The sequence below is a fragment of the Lynx rufus genome, unplaced genomic scaffold (genome assembly GCF_022079265.1).
Source record: "Lynx rufus isolate CCGP_SWC_20201006 ecotype Redwood Valley unplaced genomic scaffold, mLynRuf1.p SCAF_6, whole genome shotgun sequence".
Lineage (NCBI taxonomy): Eukaryota > Metazoa > Chordata > Mammalia > Carnivora > Felidae > Lynx > Lynx rufus.
Window position 1 is genome coordinate 80,819,080 of NW_025814878.1, and position 20,580 is coordinate 80,839,659.

Below are 20,580 nucleotides of genomic sequence, written 5' to 3' on the forward strand. Positions count from 1 at the left end.
ATGTAATTTGGGAATTAAAATATGACTGAGAGAGTTAACATTCTAGTAATTAGCAAAGCGCTGACCAGCATGGCAGGGAGAAAGCTGATCACTGCATCAGACTGCAGTAAGAGAAGGCACCACCAACACATCAAGTGGCTGCAATGGAGGAAATCCTTCCCATTTATTGGCTTCTGAATTCAAATCCAACCACAGGTAAAATTTATCACTGGAAATTAAATGGGATGGGCAATAGATGCAAACGGGAATATGGATTTTGATTTCGCAGAAAATGGCAGAAAAAAGCCCAACTTTATCTGAGTTCTTTTAAGATCTATGAGGGATTCTGGATGGTTTGTACTACACCAAGCACAAACTAGGTCCAGTTAATTAATTAATTTTTTGATGATTTAATAATGTTTCGACAAGTTTAATTGCTGTTATGAAAGTCCCTTGTCTATTTTGGCCTACATTAAAATACAATAAATAGGGAAGGGAATAAACATTTGCTAAGGACATACTAAACATTTAAACACCCCACTGGTTTACTCATATTTATACTAATGGCTAAATGAAAGGAAATCTCTTAAAGCTTCAGTTTAAAAATATATTCGAGTACCATATTTGAATACTAATTGAGGACATATTTACTGAAACTAAGGATTTTGCCTGCTTCACAGACAACAGTCTTATTTTCAACTCTTAACCTTAGCAAAATATCTCTAATACCAGTTGCTATATTACTTTTTAAAGCAATTGGTTCAAAAGTGATTATTCAGGAACACTCTAACAAGGATTAGCAAAGAATGTGAAACAGAATGGAAAATAGCATAATATTTATTTATAGTAAGAAGTTCTAAATTCCCACCTTGGCTTTACCACTTAATGACCGGACAGCTATTGAATTTTCTGTACAACATTACTTTCTTGGGTTGTGTTTTTATGAAAAAATGGTTTAATGGTTAAATAAGTAAATAAATACTTATTATAAATACTAAATTATAATAATTATAAGTTATAAACATAATAACTGGATATTATATATTAATTATAAAAATAAATAGGCAGAAAATGAATTAAACAACATGAGACAGATTTCTTTAGTATATGACTTTAACATACTGTGCATATTAAATCAGTAGGGAGGGACTGTAATTTGCAATGTTTCCAAAATCTGTTTGACTCACAAACTCTTTTATTGACACAGCACCAACTCCTCAGAATCTAATTTTGGAAAAACTAGATTTTCCAAGTTTGGTGGAAAATGTCAATAGACCTGATTTTGAATCCTTGCTCTGTTACTTATAAAATTAAACTTTCTCAGGATCTTTCCTCATCTGTAAAATTAGGATAATAACATTCATATAATATAATTACTGCCAGGGAATTGAGATAAAGTATATTAATGACAATACTATGCTTGGTGGCCAATGAACTTTATTTTCATTGTTTGCTAGAAAGTAGCAAATTCTTAAATTTTATTCTTCAAATTCCAAAGTAAATATGATATTATGTATTTTGAAGATTGTACAAAATAATGAAATTACCAGTATATCATACTTCCTCGTATTTCACCTTTAGAAGTAGATAACATGGGAAAGAAAAAAATATATATTTAGCTGTTCTGTTTAGACTATTGGTCTAAATTTATTTTGTTTTGTTTTTGTTTTATTGTTTTTACAGTTATAGTCAAATCAACAGAGCTATGAGAAAAAAAGAAAACCTTGTTCCTATAACAAACTATTTGTCAGAAAGAACAAGTAATAGTAAGCCTGGGCGGTTGAGCATTATAAAGAATTTGAGATAATATTTACAACATTTCTCATTTTATATTTTTTCCCTAGTTCACAATCATAACTACTATTTCCTCATTTTTTCCCCCATGGTGCTACAAGCAAACATGAAAGTAGTTATGAGTAGGCTAATTTTATATATATATAAAGTTGAAATAATTCTTATTAGCACGATCATGTTTGCAATACTGAGCAGAACCATATGTTCCATCTAGACAAAATAAATCCTGCATTTGACCAAGTATTGCATGCAGGTGCTCCAGGTCTAGCTCTTCCTTCGCCTTGCTACTGTCTTTCTGTTGGCCAAATATATGAAAGAGTCTGTCTGTGTGTTGGTTTGTTTCACTGACTTTCTATTTCCTTACTTTCTATTAACTCCAAATTGACAATAAATATTTACAGACTGCATTCTATGAATAATCTGTAAGAGGTTTTATGCATTAACTTATTTATTCTGGATGTGAAATCTAAGATGTAATGAGATGACAATAAAGTATCAGGTTCTTAGCTCCAGTTTACAGGAGAATATTCCATCCCCTTTTCTTCTCATCTTTAAAGAAGCATCATATTGTTTGTTACATGCTTTTAGGAGGAAGTCTGTATTGTAACCCTTCTGGACTGGTGTTGGGGGGGATGGAGGGAGGGAAGGTTTAGAAGTCAAAGGTCAAAGATTCTCATTCTTCATCAAGAAGGAAGCTGATGTTCAGTCGGCAAAAAGTGACTGCTGAAGATTTTATTAAAAGCAAACAATATCTGGGGCACCTGGGTGGCTCAGTTGGTTAAGCATCCAACTTCGGCCCAGGTCATGATCTCACAGTTTGGTTAGTGAGTTCGGGCCCATGTCAGGGTCTGTGCTGACAGCTCAGAGCCTGCAGCCTACTTCAGATTCTGTGTCTTCCTCTCTCTCTCTGCCCCTCCCCTACTTATGCTCGCGCACATGCTGTCTCTCTCTCTCTCCCCCCCCTCTTTCTCCAAAATAAAGAAACATTTAAAGAAAAATAAATAAAAGCAAACAGAATATCAACCATACTAGATTCCAAAAGGAAATTTTAAAAAGGCTAAAACAAACTTATAATCACGAAAACAGTAACACTGCCATGCACAGATAAGACCTCTTGTGACTAGACAGGTGTGTGTGTGTTGTTGGGGAGGTTGGGGTGGGGGGGGGCTGCTCCCTGGTGAGCATTTAGAATTGTAATTGCAAAATTGGCTCCTCAGTTTTAGGAATGTGTAAAACAGTTCCAAAGAGGCTCATGAATCAGTCTCTGGATTCTGAATATACAAACAGGAAAGCAGTCTGCCTGGATTAGAATTGAAATATATTTGGAACCTTTCCACAACCTCCAATAAAACAAAACAAATTTTGAATTAATTTAACATATTTGTCATCATACCATTAAGGGAGAGAAGAAAGAATAGTAGAATGGAAAGAGAGTCATCACACACAGTTACCATTACCAAATCCCTGTATTTACCTGGTAGTATGGAGGCATTCTGCACTTCGTCCTCGTTTTGCTCTGGGCAGCATAAGAAGCTCACTGCACAGACAGGATGGGTGGTGAATGGAACAGATAAATCATGAGGCATTAAATGACATGGGTTATGCCAATGGTATGCCGATGAAAACATGAAAAGGGAAGAAACCAGATTGTCTGCACTAGCATATTTGCTTGAGAGGTTAAACAAAAAGAAACATGACAGTATTTTAAAAAATTTAAACAATAAAGTACAAACATTATGGTCAAAGTCCTAGCTGTTGCTGATTTGCTATTATATCTCCAAGTGACTTTACAAAATACTAAGACAAAACTAAACTAAACCCTCCCCAAATAAGACATAGAAATCTATTTCCAATTCCAGATACTTGGATATTTTAAAGACCTTTGAAAGGCCTATACACCTGGCCTTTCTCATGCTAATTGGAACCCTAAGCATGATAGTCCTCTTGGTTTCTACAGCCACTAAAAACACAGTATCACATATTAGTTTTTTTTTAACCAATCATGAATATACTCAATTAGAATTGTTTTATTTTAAGATTGTACTTTTTCTACACTCAAATTAATCTCACTTTATTAAATGCCTTGGTCAAGAAGTCCTTTTTTCCATCCTCACCTAACATCATAGTGGCCCCAATGAATGTTGACAAAGTGACCCTCACTCAACTCAACTCAGGCTGAGCAGTGTGGAATCCTATTCCTCAGAGTAGTTCTTGTCTCAGTACCCAATATGACTACACTCTTGAAGGTCATGGCATCACTTCCCATGGTAGGATGACAATAAATGGTTAAGAAGCTCTACTGAGTTCTATGTCCTTGACTACACAGGAAAAAGTCAATCATTAAGCACCACTGTATCATTTCCCTACTCCTTCCTGAAAGTTTCTCTACTTTAAAAAGCCAGAAGAGGATATTGAACAAGGTGGGTATCCTAAAACCTTAATTCAGATCCTGAGCTTGTGGCCTAGCATATTATACAGTTATGTGGTTAGTTTGAGAAGAAAGTCTATGGGCATGTAGAACAATAGAGTCGTAATGTAGATTTTTAGTAACTGTGTCCAGGAAGTACTTGTTCACATGAAAAAATCCATCTCAATTATTTTGTTTTTTATAGAAATACATTTATGAAAATTAAGTATATAAAAATATTATTACTGAAGTCCTCACAGAAACTCTGCAACATTAACTTTCAGATGACCTGTATCCAAAATTATTTAATAACATAAAAAACATATTTTTATAATTACATAAATAACATCCCAAAGACTGCATTCCACAAAATATAAAACATTGAAAATTGCTTAGGGAGGCTTCCTTCTAGAAGTTAGAACAACAAGCTACACACTTTAACCTGGCTAAACATAAATTTTGATCTGTAAAAAAATGCACACATTATGACAATATAATGTTAGCCAAATACTCCTTAAAGTTGCATTTCTATTGGGATACCCTGAACAGTTGTTCCTTGAGAGTTAAATTTTGAGTGATTAAATACTTTTACTTTCTAATGTACTATGCCAAGATATTTACCATAAGTTAAAACAGAACAAAAAGTTATAATGTTGAGATCATAATTTGAACAGATACCTGTCTTGTTCTGATAAATACTGACTATCCACATCTCTGGATCTGTGATCAACTGGACTTCGGGAGGCATCATGGTGTCTAGTTGGAGAACGTGACCTTCTTGTTGGATGAATTTCATCTAAACTCCTAAAATAATTACAAAAATTCGTATGCATCAAAGTGTATCATCTTCCCAAATCAGGCCGACAGACTAATGGGGAAGATTTGACAGTAACTGGCAGATAACTGGCATGGCTTAAAAAGTGTTGGCATCATAACCAAATACATATTTTATCAATGAGCTAACGGTATTTATTCTCTGAGTGCTCTGCCTGAGCTACATTTCTTCAACCCTCTTTTCACCTCTGTCAAAAAAGGACCACAATTTTCATCTGCATATTTAATTAAAATTTAAGAAGTATGTTTCAATAGAAGATAAAATACGGCACTACATGATTTATGCTTTATATACTTTTCTAAGCATTTAAAGTGCTTCAAAGAGACAATTCTAAATTTCTTAAAAATAGATTCTCCCTAGGGGTGCCTGGGTGGCTTGGTCGGTTAAGCATCCGACTTCGGCTCAGGTCATGATCTCACGGTCCATGAGTTTGAGCCCCAGGTCGGGCTCTGTGCTGACAGCTCAGAGCCTGGAGACTGTTTCAGATTCTGTGTCTCCTTTTCTCTCTGCCCCTCCCCTGTTCATGCTCTGTCTCTCTCTGTCTCAAAAATAAATAAACGTTAAAAAAAATTAAAAATAAAATAAAATAAAATACACTCTCCCTCTTAACCTCTTCCTCTTTGCCATTTCTTCCACAGGTTATTCACTATGATACAATTTTTCCTAACAGGAGAGAAAACTAGCAAACAATACAAGATAGTTATTCAAAAACTGTGCTTGGGACATAAACTTCTTTGACTCCCTGGAAAAAAAATTTCTTGAGATTCAAGAACAGAATGTAAGATAGGTTGGGTAATGAATAAAAAGACATTTTGCCTACAAATGATTCTGAAGAAAAGAACCTGACTGAACAAGCTGTTATTTCATTTCAGTAACAGTCTTGTGGCAGCTTACATTATATTAAAATTAAAAAGTACTCTCAGAGACACTAAACCCATCTTAAAGCCTACCTCTGTAATGGCACATTTGGTAAACGTGAACGCGGCCTTCCCTGATCATCGCCGCGGTGAGGAGATACTGAACGTGAGCGGTGATGAGTTGTTCTTTGCTGTTCTGGCACAGTTAATGTTGTAGATTTACTTTCTCTAGCACTAGACCTATAACCTACTGGCAAGAGTACACACAAAAAAAATCTGTCAGTATTCTTCTATAACATAAACTTTAATGTGGAAATATCAGATTACATCTAAAGCAGCCACTGACCTATGAAAATAAATGCCATGCAATCAATATTATTAACCTTTCTCTTCAAAACTATTAAGTATACGTACATAGAATGTAACATATACATGCATAAAAACAGGCTACAGATTTGTTCAAAGGTACCATGGAGATACTGAATATGAATATGACAGTTGATGCCTCAGACATTATAATGAGTTGGGATACTATTTTAATTCAGAAAATGAATGAGTTAGTGATTTTTCAGCAACCCAGATCAAGAACTTGACAGGGAACTATAGTTAACAGATAAATCAATGCTTGGAAATTTGGTGTCTCTTTAAAAGTTATTTGAACTTTTCTTCCACAGGATAAACTATCTTGGCTGGATTTTAGATGGCTTTGCAAATAAGAAAATGAAAATATCATCATATAAATTTTAGTTAACAAAGAAAAGTACTAGATCTTCACTATTACAAATACTGACTGAATTTTGCAAACCACATATAATACTGCAATTTTCAAGTGAAAATAGTGTATGGATGGAGATGACTATGGCAATAATGTAGAGAAGATTAATCCTCCTATAGAAACAATCATCAAATCTACTTCAGACATCTGAACCTATTCCACAAATGTGTCGGTAACATAATTAATATAGTTAACATAACTGCAATTAGAAATAAATTCTAAAATTGATTCTCCCTTGAAGCAAAAAGGTTTATATCATCTTCTGACTTAGTTAAGATAAAATAGCAATCCAATCTCAAATCCACAGTAACAGTTTAAATTTTTTTTTCGCAAGGGTCATTGTTTGCCATTATTGAAAGCAAAATAAAAAATTCTGTGGCCAAAGGAAAATGATTATATTTACAACTACATAAATGTACATGAAACATGAAAACATTATATTTAATTGGGCAGCTTGAACTTTTCTTCATTTATTTGCTTCATAACTGCTATATTATTTTAAAATATGCCATGAAACATCATTATTAAAGGCAGACTAAAAATCCCCAACAATTTATTTTTTCTGATTGTACGATCTTTTAACTAAGCTTAAAGTATAAGGAAGGTCTTTCAACATTTTGTAAAGTAAAATTTGACAATATTGAGATCAAAGAAGCTCAACCACTCTGCCATTCTGAAAACATCAGTATAATGACCGAATAACATAACCATAAATGATATAATTTATAATTTCATATACTTAATTTTATAACAAAAATCATAGCAATTAAGCTATTATTTTGTGTTTTGTGTAGGGAAGTTTCTTTGTCATTGTTAAGTTGTATAAACTGCAATATTAAGTCTAGAAAGAAACCAACTAAATTTACATGTAGTGAATTTATTTCACAGCTCATTATAAAACATCGTGGTTATTTTTAAAGATAATTAATCCAAGGTCCGAATTACATAAACATTTCAAACTACCATTTGTTATCACTTGATAACATTTTTTATCAATTATACAATAATTATGGAAGGTGAAAATTTAATTGGAAGCACCATTTCAAGATTTCAATGAATATTCATGTTATATAAATAAAACTTTCATATTTTATATAATTAATCACTATGAAATAACAGGGAATTAGACATCTTGCTGTGAGAAGGATATAAATGATTTTTTTCCCTTGGATTCTTTGTATTTACGTAGAAAGTAAGATTTTTTAACTTATCCTAATTTGTATTCACAGTTGTTTTTTTTACCTTTTAATTTATTTTATTATTATTGTTTTAATATAATTTATTGTCAAACTGGCTTACATACAACACCCAGTGCTCATCCTAACAAATGCCCTCTTCAATCAGTTTTTTGCTTTTCAAGGTAATTTGGTTTTCTCTGTAGAATGTTTATTATTGAGAACACATTCTAGCTTCAGAAAAAGTTGGGAGGACACTGATATTTTATGCTCATTTCAATGTTTTAGTTGACTCAAAGTTTGTTTGTTTGTTTTTCACTTTATGTATTTGCAATAATGCTCAGAAAAGTTGAGATTACCATGGGGCTCCTGGCTGGCTCAGTCAGTTAAGTGTCTGACTTCGGATCAGGTCACGATCTCACAGCCTGTGGGTTCGAGCCCCACATGGGGCTCTCTGCTGACAGCTCAGAGCCTGGAGCCTGCTTTTGGATTCTGTCTTTCTTTCTCTCTCTCTCTCTCTCTCTCTCTCTCTGCCCCTCCCCCACTCACACTCTATCTCACTCTCTTTCAAAAAATAAACATAAAAAAAAGAAAAAAGAAAAGTGAGATCACCACGTCTTGCCCCATATAAGGGAATTCTGTATATGATTATTTTTATTCTTCTTAAGCAGCTAAAGTCATTTATTTCAAATAACCACAAAATTATGATACAGTTAATAAAAAGTAGCTCTGAATGTCTCAACTAATTTCAGAACCTTAGATTCCCTAAGTGGAGATAGGTAGTAAGTACATCAAACAAGAGCATAGAACTCTGTGGTTCTAGAAAGGCGAACATATTTTTCTAAAAAGAAAATTTAAGGTTCAGCTGTGGTAGGGCATCTATATAAATAAAGGTTTTGGGGGCACCTGGTGGTTCAGTCAGTTAAGTGGCCTATTCTTCATTTTGGCTCAGGTCATGCTCTCACATTCATGAGATCGAGCCCTGTGTCAGGCTTTGCACTGACAGCACGGAGTCTACTTGGGATTCTCTCTCTTCCTCTCTGCCCCTCACTCACTCATGCTCATGCTCTCTCTCTCAAAAAAAAAAAAAAAGCTGTTGAACTTCTTGGGGAAACACAGAACCAGAAACTTCAGAGTATACTGAACATATGCAGAACTAGTCTCCACTTCTAAACAAACTTCTCTTCCTATTGGATGCTAGGAAATGTAGTAACAAATTTGTAGTCAACTTCTAAAAGCATATGAGAATTTATCAAGATGCTTATTAGCTTATCCCTTCACTTTATTTTAGCTGCTTGCCCTAATTTTACCAATGTCTCATCTTCCCTCTTTATTTAAAATATATTATATATTACTTGCTACATTGTATTTTTCACACCTGTATATATCTTTAGAAGCTACCACATGTCCATTTTGGATCAATGAAGACTATACCTGAAAATATAAATTAATTTCATTATCTCCCTTCTTAATTTATGATCAGACCTCTGGAACATAATATATTATTGGTTATTTATTTGTTATATTCTATTAAAAATCTGCCTCATTACCTTTTAAATACTAAATTAAAATGAATATTACTTGAAATGACAATTTAGGCACTGCTCCTATATGATAAGAGATTATATACATTCATAAAAATCATAATATGGTATTTCAGTAGGGAATAAAAATATTTTTAGAACTCAGTGTTTTTTGGTGGTATTCAAGCACTAATTCCACCGGTAGTAGGTCCCATAACTTCCCTTTTTGGTACCTGTGTGATCTTTCAGGGAAACGAGAAGAAACTTACCATTTCAGTAATTTAGTGTTTATTCAATTGGCCGTTTATACTTTCATCCATTTGCTATCCTGCCTCATCATAAAAAATATGAAATTTTAGGCGAATAAAATGTGAGAACCACACATAGAAGTAAATTCAATTTAGATGAGCTGGTAATAACATTAAGGCTGATTAATAGCCAAGATTCTTGTTAGAAAGGTTTGATGACTTTCTTAACAGGAATCATCTGATTCCTATTTAAATGTCAGTAGATTTAATGTGCAATCACCTTTCCACTTTCAATTTTATAAAAAACCAATATTCTATTGAATGTTGTGTTAAAGTTTCTGTGGACAATGTGTCTAAATATTATGATACTTTTATAAATAAACAAAACAGAAAATAAAAGATTAAATTTTACCCACTATTATTTAAAACTCTTCCACTCTGGTATCAAAGAGTATTATCTAAGAGTATAGATGGGTACAGCAGCAAGTTTATTGTTTTTAAGAATATTTGCTAATGTCATACAGTGATTAAAAACTATATTTTCTCTGAATTACAGGAAGCAAATGAAAGCTAATTTTAGAGAACTCTCCATAATTTCTTGTACTTTTAAAGAAGTTGTATGTTTCTCTCCAAATTGTGAATTTAGTCACTAGTGTGGAATTGGTCTACTGACTTTACCAAAATCATTGCCCTCAAATTCAGTGCATCTCCATCTGAGAAATGACATAAATTAAGGGGTTATATGTCAATATCTTCCTAAGGAAATGCCTTTAGTAACTCTTATTTATACATCTCAAGATTTTCACTTTACTTACTTATTTGGTATTTCCTTATTTTGTATTAGTAAATCAAGGAAATAACATAGAATTAGTGCCAAGGAAATAGGCCTTTACTACTTGGTTCTCTCACTTTCTGACAAAAAAGAGTCAGATGAGAAACTGAGATTGGAACCAGACAATGCCACAAAAATTTTACTAACTTATACAGCGATAAAAAAATGTTGACTTAAAATGAATACTGAATCTTTCTAAAGCATTTCCTTATTTTAATACACACATACACATTCTAGGTATAATAAGTGGTAAACACATCACAGAAGCATTAAAAGTTAAGCCATGCTGCATGCAATTTTAAATCCTGCCATGCACCTGTCTCAGTATATTCCATGGAAGGCTACATTATTTTCACAAACAGAAGATGGAAAATCGTAGGCATACAATATAAAACATAGGAAAATGGAGTTTTTATTTGAGAAAATGAACCATATCCTTTCAAAATAAAATTCATATTTTTACTTATGCTCAGAGCATTGTGAAATAATGATTTCAACCTAGCTAGCCATGCTTCTAGAAAAGAACCTAAGTTAAGTGGGAATGTTAATGAATAGTTACTAGTACATTTTAAACTTTTTTAGTAATTTGGAACACAAGTCACCATGGAATAATATAATACTGATTTCTCTGTGCTATAAATCTCCAGTTCAGTATCCCGAATAAGTCTGGAAATTGACAGTGAAAACAAGCATAAGAAGCACAGTGAAGCGGAGCCATGCTCTTCACCCACGCACCTGGAGGAACTACTCCAATACCATCATCAACCTCATAATCTGAGATGTCACTATCACTGATTCGCTGAGATCCTGCACAACAGTAAGGCAAACAGATACCTCTGTGTCTTGTTGGTTTATGAAATGTTAAAGGACAGGGTCAAAAAAAAAGTTTTTTAAAGCTACTTAACGTTACTACTAAATACTTCTGAACAAGAATAATACAAAGTAAATGCTGAGCTGATATAAAAAAAAAAAAAGGTTTGTGATCCAAGGATAACATTTTCTCAGTATTTCCTCTTTAAATCATTTAAGACTTAGAAGGACCGGAATTTCATACAGTAAGATTTTGAATTTTCAAATTATTCTTTAAGTATATACACTGTTTTCTACCCAATTAGGTGCCCTCCTCTGCAGTTCAGGGTGGATGTGGCTGGGTGGAAAGGTTAAAAGACTTTCTTGGCTGGAGCTCTACTGAGCTCATATTATTAAAAAAGGCACCATGGCTCTTTATAAAACATTTATGTTTATCCTTCAAAATTAGCCATTATTCTGCATTAAACATTAGCTTTGAGAAAATGATTGATCAGAGAGGCACTAACATGAAAAATTCAATTATATGAGGAACACAATCAGGTTCTAGATTACCAAAATGAAGCTTCTAAGTTTCAGTTGATTCATTATTTACTCATAAATCAAAATTTAATGGATACATGCAGAAAAGAATACTGTTCTTCCCAATCACCAGATGAGTAACAACAAACATACTTTACAATGTGTTTTAGAAAATGTTTCTTGGGGCGCCTGGGTGGCGCAGTCGGTTAAGCGTCCGACTTCAGCCAGGTCACGATCTCGCGGTCCGTGAGTTCGAGCCCCGCGTCAGGCTCTGGGCTGATGGCTCAGAGCCTGGAGCCTGTTTCCGATCCTGTGTCTCCCTCTCTCTCTGCCCCTCCCCCGTTCATGCTCTGTCTCTCTCTGTCCCCAAAATAAATAAACGTTGAAAAAAAAAATTTAAAAAAAAAGAAAATATTTCTTATGAATAACAATGTTAAAAATACCCAGGAGCTATAAGGTTATCAAGAACCTTATATGTAGCAACTCATCAATAATAACAAAAATTACTTTATCAGTTTAACCAATCAACAATTCAATCAGTACTGGGCAAAGAATGATTAATTCAGAGTTTTTAAACTCTCAGCTCTGGAATCCCTCTACTGTACTATACATAATACTTGCATTAGGGAAATGTAGAAAATAGTTTTGCCAAGTCTTTTTGTATAAATAATTTTCCAGTATTTTGATGTGTAATAAACATTTGAAAAAATATCTTGAATGTTAATCTCTAATTTGGGTAACTAAAAATAACTTTAACCTACTTTGTAGTTTTTTGCTAGAGCTTTCTCCATGAATGTGTCGCCTTGGCATGAAAGGTGATGGCTGAGGCAGAGGTAGTGAAGATTCATCATGCGTCTGAAGTTTATACCAATGTGGCTCATCATCTAAAAGTGCTGTCTCCAATTCTATGAGGATCTGAAAGGGCAGTTCTTAAATTAAATCAAGCACCTTGACAAAAACATAATATAAAAGCTATCATAATTAATACATATCACAAAACTTCAATAAGCATTTGGCTCGAATCTTTACAATATACGTCACCTCTCCAAGAAATTCACTCTCTTCTTCTTGTACTCTTGGTTGATCCCACACAGTTATTTCTAACATCCGTTCTCTAAAATCTCTACGATGTACATGTGAATAGACAAATGTTTGATTCCATTTTGGTTCTAGTACTTTCTTTACTGTTTTAGTCCTCCTTTTGCTTTTATCACTGAAAAATAAGTATGTTTTGTAAATGAAAAAGCAAAATAAAGTATATGCTGCCATCTACTGTAGTGACATGTAATACCACTATTGGGATTTTAACTATTTTTAATTCATAACTTTTAACATTAAAGTCTAAAAAGACTATAGAGTTTAATACTATTCTAATTTTAACTACAGTGTTAGCAGTAGTTATGATAATAGACATATATACACAAAGGTACATTCCAAATGATGTATAGCTATCCAAGACTAATAGATGTATAAACAAGGTAATAAAAAATTTTAAATTGGTAAATTATATTTTTAAAAATACAAGGCTTGAGGGATTTTTTTTCAGGGACAAAGTTTATTCCCTCATAGAAAATGATTTATTATACCTTAAAACTATATCACAGGTGCATGTGTATGTTCAAACTCATCAAAATGTTCACATTAATTATGTGCCATTTTTGGTATATCAATTTTACCAAATAAATAAAACTATATCCCAGGAAACAACAGTCTACCTTTTATATTAGTAAGAATTTTTGCATATTTTTTTCCAAAATTATTCACTACCTTCTATCTGGAAGAAAATACATTTTCACATAGGGATTCCTGGGACGCCCATCTACTCTTGTCGGTAAATCTGTTGCTTGCAGAACATTTACAATCAGCTGGTGTCCCACTTTATCATACCACAGCTTTACCTGAGATCGATAAAGAAAAGAATCATTTGCACAAGCCCTAAGACATTCTAATTCTACAAAAAATACTATTTTTGAAGAACTTTTAAATTATAATTATAAATACTATTTTTGAAAAGAATACGAATTTGAAAGCATAACCACTTACAATTTGACTTTTCTCTTTATGTATTTTAAACATGACTTACAACTGTCAAGCCTATAGTGTTATACTCTCTTAGACCATGTTATGAAAATAAAACTGATAAAAATTTTATTAAAAAGGGAAGAAAGGGATATTGAAATAATTATCCTTGTTTTTAAATGCTAAGTGCCAGTGTTCAGTGATTATAAGTGACTTAATGACTTTATTGTGGCTACATGCATTTTGTAGCACCATATGCCACTGAAATAAAATGAGGCTTGATGAATAAACAATTTACCCAAGTGATCTGGAAGAGATCAGGAAACATATTTACTGTGGGCCCCCTTTACACCAGGTACTGTTGTTTCCTGTTATTTTTTTCATTTAATTTTCATAATTCACCTATTAAATGTTAATGTTCATGAGAGAAGGAGAAAAGAACAAGGAAGGCAGGAAGGTGCATTACATAACTTCAGCTAAGCGAAGGCCAAATAATTATATTTTTACTAAGATTTCATAATAGTTTGAATAAAGAAAAATGGGGGAATGGCACACTGAAATACTATTGTTGAGCTCCTAAACACCAGAACTTTAGCAGTCAATATATTTATAAATGCTGGCAGTAAACAGTGTTAACATTATTATTTTTTTTTTAATTTAGAAGTTAGTTTTGGTTTTTTAGTTGAGTAAGAACTGTGAGAGAAAGTTGTCTAATGGCAATATATATATGGAACATATTTAACAGTCACTATAAGAAAATAAACTAATTTAACATAGGATTGGTCTTTCATAGTGCAGGGCAGATTAAGGATTCAAACCTGATTCCATATGAATCCAAATCTCTGATTTCAAATAATACCAGAGATGTGTTTTTCAAAAACCCAAACGGATTTTCATCCCTCTTGAAATATAGGTGGAGTACTTCAGAGATTCACACACACAGAGATGGCAGGGCAGATAAAATAAACAGAAAGGACTATTCAAAGATATCAATCTACTAAAAACAGAAGTTAAAACCAGGAATGGTTTTAAAAATAACATCAAGCTTATAGTTACCTTCTTTGTTTAATTAACGACAAGAGAAGTACAGCAAAAGCAGACTACAGAAATCCACACATTACCAAAGGAGAAAAAGTACACTATTTACAGAATAGTTTGAAGCAAGTTTTCTTTCAGTTATGAATATAAATGTCCTGTATTCTACCATAATCTACACAGATGTGGCATTTCATAATGGTTAGCCATCACTTCCTTACTCCAGCTTTCCTCACGTCACATGTAAAGCAACAGTAAGAAAAACTGTAGCTTTTTCAGAGTGATAATCAGAAATGAAGTGTTTCACTAAACGTCTGAAGAAAGTAAAAAGAATATTGAAAAACTTTTTTCAGACTCCAGACTCATAAGGTTAAATAAGTGGAACATGACTTTCTTAGTTTCTTATATCTTACCAACTGACCTTGGAAACTTGCACACAAAATATAAGGGATATTTTATTTACTTATGTTGTCATTTATCATTGAATGTTTATAATAGCGGGGTATACTGTAGGCACTCAATAAACATTTCCAAATAAATATATGGATAAAGGCTAATCTAATAACTTAATAAATACATGCAAAATTGCTGAAATAGATTATGGTGTTAGGTGACTACAAACATATCACAGGCTTCAAAGAAAGCCATGCATTTTTAAGGACAGACTCAGAACAGTGAGCAAATCCTAATGGTCCCCAACATGTACAAAAAAATACATACAGAAAGTTGTCCTGGCAAGACTTGTGGGGCATCTTTTAGAGCTCCAGGACTTGTTGGAGAAATAACAGAAATGGAAGGTCTTTCCATCTTCTGAGATTCAAAGGAACTTGAACCTAAAATGAGAAAAAAAAATAATTTGTAGTAACATTTATAATATATGTGTAGGAATATTTTTTATAAAATGTTAAATGCATCTGTTATTTGTATAAAACCATAATTCAATACCATCAATAACAGTAGAACATACTTCCAACTGGATAGTCACAGAAAATTATCATACTGTCTTCTTTGGTTAATTGCCTATTTTAAAAGTATTTATAATGATATAATCAAATATTGTATTTATTTGCTTCAATATATATTGGTTTTCTACATTTCTGGAGGGTATCTGTGCAGTTTAGATTCTTGCATAAACTCACATATGGGTGAAGGCTTCAGGCTTTACTGATAAGAAAGATGGTACCTGTTATTTTAATTATCTTGGCCAAAGAATCATCTATTATGAACTGTCCTTGCTGAAAGTAAAATGAATGCACATATAATATATGAGCCAAATCTAAGCCTAGAATTCACCACTTTTAAAATAAGATTTACCATCTATCTCAGTTTTGATCTTGAAATGTATCTTCTGTATGTCTGAGAATGCTGTCTCCAGTGACTCACAAGTGACCCACTTCACCTTTGTGTAGAGGAGGCTGGCTGTCCACTTAGCTACTCGGTGAGGCTTTCCTCCCCTCTTTTTTAAATGAGAGGTCTCTCTTCTCAGATCACTCTTAAAGTATACCTTGACACGATCCACAGTATAGAATGTCTATAGAATGCTATTACCCCAGCAAGTATAACCTTAAACCCACAGTCATTGAAAACTTAGCTTTACTGATAAAACATTCATGGAGCATTGCCGGAGGGTATGTCATCCACATATTTTTTTTTCTAAATACACACAAATTAAGTCTAAATTAAGCCGTGTAGCATCACTCTGTGCCCTGCAAAGACTTTAAGAAACAGTTCTATAAAATTCTTTGTTATTACGCTTCTTTTATCAAGGATCCTTAGGATAATTTTTTCTTGGGTCTTAGTACAAGAATAGTATTGCTTCTAATAATCAGTCTGCTTTTAGTATTATATCAGTTTCATTTTTAAATAGTATTGACACTATAAATTATGTAATTGGTCCCATTTCCTTCTGTGTATTAGTTATCAGAAACTTCAAAACCAAATATGGGTTCATCTAGCAGGTATGCATGTTGGTAGGCATTTGATATACCTACCTAATCTTCAGCTCCTTGTTTATCCCAACCATATATTTTCTACCTCCTTGTAACAACGATCACTTGGATTACTTGTTTTCCTCTTAAATCACCTTGTATTTTGTATTTTGTATTTCCATAAGATGGGCTCCATAATAACACTTGGTCATCAAGCCCAAGGTATTGAATTTAATACCAATCCATTGCAAAGTAAATATCTATCACTTCCACATTCTCACTGAAAACTTCATTACCAGTCTAGACTTTACTGCACACACTGGCGTCTTCTATCACATGGAGTGTCTTTAAAGGCTATGTAGATAATTCAACCCTTTAGCCTCACTGTCCCTTGACTCCCTTATATCCATTGAACTTTACCTCTACTCCACCTACTTACTTCCACAATCATACCTGACACTGTTACGCTGTTTTTAAATTATCTGTTAGCATGTATATTTCCTTCACTAGAAGCCTAGCTCATGAGACTGAGCTAATTACCAATCAGACTGAATAATCCAGTGTAACAATAAATTTTTACGTACAGCAAATAGAACTAGTACTGTTATATTAACTGAGCTTTGTGAGGGTTCTGACTATTTTGATGCAGAAGGTATACTGCCAGTAAAGATTTTTGTGTAACCATCACAAAAAAAAAAGGTGGGGGGGAAGTAAAAAAAGGAAAATCTTAAAATAGAACTTTGGGTTTCCAATGATTGTCATAGTTGTCAACTTCTGATATCATTAGAGATAACCTTAGTATAGTAATACCAATTCATTTATATCAAATAATTAAAGCAAATGATAAATCTTTATTCTTTAATTTCATCCTATATATATCATAATAACAAATAAATCTTAAACTCACTGGACTCCAGTGGAGGATGGGAGCTCTCAGGGATCCGTGGAATATCACTAAAAGAAATTAGGGTATGGTGAAAATCCCATTAGCTAAGTTACCCTCCCTGAGGCAATCACAGCCACATGTATTTCAGTGGTGTGAACAATCCTTTTGGGTCTTTACAGGTGTGGAAATGGACAGGAGTTACTATTAAGGCAATTACTAATATGCATGATTGTCAAACACCACACACACACACACACACACACACACACAAACTGCAATAAAAATAAGTTTTTATATATTTAACAGCAAAACACTTCAACATGACAACAATCAGACTAATATTGTGGCTAAAACTACCACAATATTTTTACTACCAAAACAGTAGGTTTTGGAAATAAAAAATGTTAAAGGTAATATTTTATTTCAATTCTAGAAAATCAAAATGACACATTTTACTAATCAGTAATATGCTTTACAAACACATCTGAAAGAGTTTACTGAATGAAAGGGATGAAAACATTTCTTGATAATAAAATAATATGGTGAATATCATGGGCAAAGTTAATAAAATGAAAAGGATGAATTGCTTCGGAAAATAAAAATGGTTCAAGCTTGCAACAAAAAAGCTAAAATATTTTATATATGTGAATATATAATTCATATACACATATATAACCCTATATAGAGATTTGTATCTCTATACTGAAGTTAGCTAAATATATGGCCATTTACTGTATGATTAGAAAGTGACTTGTGAGAACACCCACTCCTGTCACACTCACAAATTACTCTGAATAAATGTTTAATTATAACCTCAGCTTAATCCATTATCCACTGTGACCTTAAGAACCCTGGACCAGCTTGTTTTGGGAAGTATACTGCATAGGACTACTTTACCTCTGGTTTTTCAAAGATAGTTTAGTATCAATTTAAAGAGATTAACAATATGTAAGTATTAACATGACATATTAAAGCAGACTGGAGTTAGTACCAACAGTATTATTAGAATAATGTTAGAATATTATTTAAGCATTTCTAACCACTTACCTGTGACCTAACTTCACTTTGATTTTGATTTTTCTTTGGACTATTGTGTGTGTGTTGGCAGGGGTAGAGGGGAGGGACAGAAACAAAAACAGTTTTCTCTGATTATTTTCTGGACTCATTTTCACTTTTTGTGCAAAGTAATTTTCATAACCACCTATAGTTTATACTTCTTGCAAAGATAATACATCCTGTGTTATGTATTTTATAAATACATTTTATACGTATTTTTATAACTAGTAATTTGTATAATGTATTTCGTATGATAATTAAGACACTAATTTGCAATACTTAAGACAATAACTATTTGAAGGAACCAACTATTTCTCTTCTGCTACCGTTTTCTAAATTTATCTAGGCAAATAAAAGTAAATTTTTAAAAAGAAACGTAGAAGCAATAAATTTTTAGATAGTACAACTTCTCTGAAAACCAGCCTCAAAGTCAATTATGAAAATTAGAATTTGGAATCCTAAAACCAGGTACAAGCTTAGGATTTGTATGTGTCTGAAAGATTGTGGAGAAGTTGTAAAAAAATTTTAAAGTGATTTTGAATCAAAATATAATAATGTTAATTGCTTCAGTAATATTTTCAGGAATAAATTTCCACATTTACAAACACGTCTTCTTAATTAGTTCTACAAGAAAGGTGACAGAATAGTTCTAATACCAATTGTAAGTATAAATGCCAAGAATGTTATATTTGGTAGGCTAGCAAAAATGGTTCTTACCTCAAGATGGCAGATATTTCTTAGACCATGTATGATTCACAGAATTACTATACCACTAACTGTGAATAAATTTTGGTTTCTGCTTTAAATTATAGAACTACATTAAACATAATTATTAAATATAGCTAGAATTATTCTTCTAGGATTCTAATAATTTCTCTATTAACTGGAAAGTTGATGCCAGATTTGATTTTTAAGTATAATCTTTGCATTCCATATTTCCTACAATTTAGGGTTTGGCTATGCAAATTATGACTTTTTAAATTATTTTCATACAAAGGTAACAATCATGAAAATGTTATTCCAGTCCACTTTAATTGTCTGTTAGTTTTTTTAAAAGTTACCATAAATCAATATTTTAGCTGATTACTTTTAAACTACTACATATCTGAAAGTATTTGGCAATGTGTACAATACTTGATTTTAAATTATTTTTTGAAACTTTTGATTCATTTTCCAATTTACTTACCTCTTTTCCAGCCTCATATTAACCTGAGCACTAGAACACATGTCATGTAAAACTAGCATAAATTATAAAGTGTTGCTATTTAAAAAAATTTTGCATGGAAATGTACAATACTTTTGCAAATGTCTTCAATGTTTACTCTTAATAATCACCACTTAAAATTATTTATAATCTTGCTTTTATTTTAGAGTTTATATATATTAATATTGTTCTTTGAAATACGTGATCATGTGTTTTCAGTCCTTTGAAAAATAGGATAATTATATTTTCTTCTATGTTTTGCATTGACATATATGCATGAAGACAACAAAAATTAAAGGCTATTACTTTTTCAACATAAGTCCTGAATTAATGGCTCTATAATATTTTAGACAATGGGGAAAAAAAAGAGGGATTTATTTCCAAAAATATACTCAAACATTAAGGCAACTATCAGGAGATATTTCAATATGTCTTCCAAAAAAATTACAGACTGGCAAAAAGAATATTCTGGACTTTTGGGTTAGCCAGAAAATCTAACAATGTGGGGGACCCTACACACAGATTAAAAAAAAAATTCCCATTGGCTATAGAGAATTAAATTATGCTAAAAACTGAAGTTTAAAAAATATTATACCAATTATTATGACCAATTTTTTAAAAAGTTAAAATATTTCACACTCGCTTGATTTTAAACAAAAGTTGGCACTACCCATGGGTAAAAATATAGAAAAAAATAC

At 32.5% G+C, this 20,580-nt stretch overlaps 1 protein-coding gene across 50 annotated transcripts in view; it reads right to left on the bottom strand.

Moving 5' to 3' along the window:
- Nucleotides 1-20,580, bottom strand: part of RIMS1 (regulating synaptic membrane exocytosis 1) — a 488,816-nt gene that overhangs the window by 149,272 nt on the left and 318,964 nt on the right. For 21 of the 50 annotated variants that reach the window (XM_047101872.1, XM_047101847.1, XM_047101871.1 and 18 more), the window contains exons 6-14: nt 17,644-17,690; nt 15,529-15,641; nt 13,522-13,652; nt 12,796-12,967; nt 12,516-12,669; nt 11,161-11,232; nt 5,966-6,119; nt 4,859-4,984; nt 3,248-3,310 (exon numbers count right to left, since the gene is read on the bottom strand). In XM_047101872.1, the coding sequence (XP_046957828.1) occupies nt 3,248-3,310; nt 4,859-4,984; nt 5,966-6,119; nt 11,161-11,232; nt 12,516-12,669; nt 12,796-12,967; nt 13,522-13,652; nt 15,529-15,641; nt 17,644-17,690 (1,032 nt within the window). Of the gene's footprint in view, nt 1-3,247; nt 3,311-4,858; nt 4,985-5,965; nt 6,123-11,160; nt 11,233-12,515; nt 12,670-12,795; nt 12,968-13,521; nt 13,653-15,528; nt 15,642-17,643; nt 17,691-20,580 lie in introns of all 50 variants that reach the window. The other 29 variants (XM_047101823.1, XM_047101822.1, XM_047101829.1 and 26 more) reach the window with 3 other exon arrangements.